Below are 4,528 nucleotides of genomic sequence, written 5' to 3'. Positions count from 1 at the left end.
TATACCTAGAACCCTAGACTGTCTTCTATTTCTTCAGTATCTCCCCTCTCCCATCATTTTCCCTAAAAAAAAAAAAATGACATTTGAATGTTTTACTTATAAAGTCCATCCTCCTTTATAAAACAGACTACAGAGTTTACCTGGCTACAATTTACCTTCAGCTTCTCTACAGACCTTTAATTCTATCCACAGTAGACTTCCTCAACCAAGTTGGGAGTTTTCCTGCATGCTATTCCCTTTTTACCTATAAATGTACTTCTCTGCCTTACAAATTCCACCAAAGCCCAACTCAAATGACTTAATCTTTAGTTCTCCCTAACGTCTCCAGGCAGAGTTACTTGCTCCTCTCTACATAAAAGCCCAGGTGTGGTCAAAACACTCAATCCTGCTAAACCAATTATCTCATGCTATTGCATTACAGTTACAAGGTCTTGTTAAACTGAGGTGAATGTGGTAAATGTTTCCAATTCTGGCAGCAACATAAAAATAGGTATTAACACCCCAGTATGATTCTGATGGGGCAGTCTACTTCTGTAGTGATACTGCTTCGGAAACCCAAGGAGGGGTTGCCATGAGTCGGGTCCAACTTGATGGCACCTAACAACAACAACAACATGATTAAACAACGTTGTTGTTAGGTGCCGTCGAGTTGCTCCCTACTGATTAAACAACATACGAGAAGAAATTCTAGGGTGGCTGTTAAATGTTATGAATTTATAGCTGGACTGACGGAAAGGTCTTTTGAGGGAGAACTTGGCTTGTAGCCTTTCAATTCTGGCCCCACAATCAGGTTTTTTTTTTTTTTTTTTTTTTTGCAAGTAATATATCTACCTGGACTTTCTTTAAATAAACCATAAAACCTTATATATGAAATTGATTTAACATTCTAAGATTTCAGTCATTTAATCAAATGAAGTTTATTGCTTTGCTGTATTATTGAAGATCCGGAAGGAGGATGGGGCAATCTACTTCCATAGTGAAACTGCCTTGGAAATCCATGGAGGGGTCGCTATGAGTCGGTCCGACTGGACGGCACATAACAACAACAACAACAACATGTATATCCTTTGTATAAATTTGGCTTCGAATTGAAACTTCTAAAATTTTCTTTTTTAGAAATTTGAAATAAAGTTTAGAAAACCATCTTTTTCTTTCCATTCCCACAGTCACTAACCATCACTCACCCTAAAATTCTGCAGTACTCTTAGGTATGGTATCCCTGCCTCTCCTATATTTGCTTTCTTCCAATGAGTTCCACACAGAAACCAAAATGATTTTTTAAAAATCTGAAACTGATTATGTCATTTCCTGCTTAAAATGCTTTAATGATTTGCTTTTGCCTTAAAGTCCAAGCTCCTATTGCAGCCTTCAAAGTGACCTTTTTGATCTGTCCCCAGCTTATCTATGTAGCTTTATAGTCCCTTACTACCCCCTCACCACCCATTTTCTAACTTCTGACTTTTCCTCTCTTGAAAAGGCTGCCCTCCCTAGTCTCTGCCTTTGGACATCTGTGTGTTTAGAATAGTCTTCCATGCTTTTTTTTTTTTTTTCCCTCTAGCTAACTTCCTCAAGTCTCTCCTTAAGAGTCACTTCCTCCAGGAAGCCTGCCCTGATGTCCCAGTTTGTTAGCTGCCAGTCCAATTCAGTCCACAGGCTCTCCTGGCAAGGCACAGAGAACTGCTTCTGTGCTTTCTACTAACCCTCAGACCACCCTTGTCACTTCAGAATTAATGCTCATTTTAACCTGTACCACAATATTGAGAGAGGTGGGAACTCTACAATATAATATGGTTTTACCATACCATACCAAGGGGTTCTGGTGGCACAGGGCCTAAGACATTTGACTGTATACAAAGAAGGTTGGCGGTTCAAACCCACCAGCTGCTCTGCAGAAGGAGGATGAGGCAATCTATTTCTGTAAAGATTTACTGCCTTGGAAACCCAATGGGAGTCGCTATGAATTGGAATTGACTTCATAGCAGTGGGTTTGGTTTTTGGGTGTTACCATATCATACTAGTTGCTATCAAGTTGATTCAAGACTCATGTTTCAGTAGAACTGTGCCCTGTAGGGTTTTCAAATGATTGATTTTTCAGAAGTAGATCACCAGGCCTTCCTTCGAAGGCATCTCTGAGTATACTTGAACTTCCAGCCTTCTGGTTAGCCACTGATCACATTGGTTGATCTAAACCTGCCTTCTTCTTGTGGTTATGTGCCGTCGAGTCAGACCGACTATAGCGACCCCTCCTTGGGTTTCCAAGGCGGTATCGCTATAGAAGTAGATTGCCCAGCCTTCCTTCCAAGGAGTGACTGGTGGGTTTGAACCGCCAGCCTTCTGGTTAGCAGTCAGGTGCCTTAGGCACTAAGCTACCAGAGCTCCCTTAGGTTATTTAGCATCTGTTAATCTTGGCTTACAGGGAGTTCGGGTAGCATAGTGGCTAAGGCACTTGACTGCTAACCAGAAGGCTGGCGGTTCAAACCCACCAGCCACTCCTCGGAAGGAAGGTTGGGCAATCCTACTTCCGTAAGGAGGGGTCGCTATGAGTCGGGGCCGACTCGAGGGCACATAACAACAACAACAAGGGTCAGGGGGAGGAGGGGGATTGATATGCCCTACCTCCCGAAGTAAGACTTCCTTTGGAAACCAGCTGTGATGTTTTGAAAAGTTCTTAATGTTAAACCTAAATCTGCTTTTGTAACTTTGCCTGTCTTCTTTTGCCTTCTGAAACAAGACTATTTAACCCTTATGGAGAATGGCTTTTTGGAATGCTAGAAGTCTCTTGACACTCCTCTATCTTCTTTGAAGATGTGACCTCAGTGATAGGGTTAATTTCTGGAACCATGAGCACCTGTTGTTGCTTTTGATAAATTTCATCTCCCTGGCCTAATAAATTTGGAACTTAATCTGCTCTTCATTTGAGTGTGTTTGTGTATATCTGTGCATTGTCCGCTTTTCTCATTAGTTTGTAGGTCAACAAAAACTGCAATCCTTTTCTATGATAGCCCCACTAACTCTAAATTTGGTTATTATTCACTAATGTTAGTTGGTTTCAGCTTTGATATCCAAAATGGTTTCAGGTATATTGCCGTCTTTTTCCTCGAGATAAAGTGTTATCAGTATTGCTTTTTATATTTGGTGTCCATATGATACTGCATTACTGCCCTCCCTTATCTTTAAAAGAAAAACTGATGATTTGAGTTCTTTTAAGTTTGAAAAAAGTTTAGAATTAATTTGAAATTACTAGAGTAGCCACTCCTTGGAAGGAAGACCAGGCAATCTACTTCCGTAGTGATGCTGCCTCAAACCCAAGGAGGGGTTGCTATGAGTCAGATTCGACTCACGGCAGTTTGGTTTGGTTTAGAGTTACTTAGAATATAATGTTTTAACAAGCCAATGTAAATCTCTTTTAGGGCAGTTATATGATGGCTATGATGAAGAGTATGATTGTCCCATTTTAGATGAAGATAGAGTAAGTACAATGTTCTAATAAAGTATATATTTGTTGAATTTGTTAACTGCTACCAAGTTGGCCCCTGACTTATGCCACAGAACGAAATGCTGCCTGGTCCTGTACTGTCCCCCATGATCAGCTGCAGATCCAACTGTTGTGATCCATAATGGATCTCCAGGCCTTTCTTCCAAGTCTGTCTGAATCTGGAAGCTCTTCTGAAGCCTATTCAGCACTACATCAGCACAAAAGCACCACTGACAGACAGGTGCACTGGCTGGGAATTAATCCCAGGTTTCCTGTATGGAAGTTGAGAATTCTACCACAAAACCACCAATGCCTTATTTTACTGAAATTTAATTGGAAGGTTAATCTCAGTTTTCTTATGGAGCATTCATCTGGGTTTTTTGTTGTTGTTATTTTAACCTTTCTTTCAGGTAGTTGATGAGTTAGAAAACCAAATGAAAGAAGGCGGAGTTATCATTGATTACCATGGTTGTGATTTCTTCCCTGAACGCTGGTTTCATATAGTTTTTGTGTTGAGAACAGATAACAGTGTATTGTACAAAAGACTTGAAACAAGGTAAGTGTTTTGCCTACTGTTCTGGTTACCTAGTGCTGCTCTGACAAGAATATATCACAAATGGGATGGCCTTAACAAACAGGAGTTTAGTCTCTTATTTTGGAGGCTTTAAGTCCAAGTTCAAAGTACCAGGCTCTAGGGCCTGGGTGAAAGCCTCTCAACCTTGGGGTCCAGCTCTGCCTCTTGCTCCTGGCCCACTGGAGCTAGAGGCGTTTATTTACTCAAACAGCTGCTGGCTGTTGAGGCTGAGAAGCCCCACGGTTGACAAGTAAAAAGGCACAGTCCTGATGTTACCAAACCACAGGGCAGGCCATTAACTTAAGTCCATTGTAAGTCCCCAGGTCGACAGAGCATAGCAGGCTGCTGAGCAAATGACAGGGCTAAAAGCAGGGTCCAAAAGTGCCATAGGCTAGAGATCATTCCCAAAGCTGCTGGTTATATATGGGAAGCAGACTACATACCCAAAGGTAGCTACTCAGCTGCTCACAATAGATTCC

The 4,528-nt window shown here is 41.4% G+C and overlaps 1 protein-coding gene across 1 annotated transcript in view; it reads left to right on the top strand.

Annotated features, from left to right (window-relative positions):
* AK6 (adenylate kinase 6) overlaps positions 1–4,528 on the top strand; it is a 32,822-nt gene that overhangs the window by 6,169 nt on the left and 22,125 nt on the right. The window contains exons 3-4 of the mRNA XM_007943317.2: positions 3,411–3,469; positions 3,886–4,031. Coding sequence (XP_007941508.1) covers positions 3,411–3,469; positions 3,886–4,031 — 205 coding nt within the window. The remainder of the gene's footprint in view (positions 1–3,410; positions 3,470–3,885; positions 4,032–4,528) is intronic.

Source organism: Orycteropus afer, unplaced genomic scaffold (genome assembly GCF_000298275.1).
Source record: "Orycteropus afer afer isolate SDZICR_OR568_19922 unplaced genomic scaffold, OryAfe1.0 scaffold00104, whole genome shotgun sequence".
Lineage (NCBI taxonomy): Eukaryota > Metazoa > Chordata > Mammalia > Tubulidentata > Orycteropodidae > Orycteropus > Orycteropus afer.
Note: the sequence above shows the minus strand (reverse complement) of the source record. Positions and strands in the feature narration are given on the sequence as shown.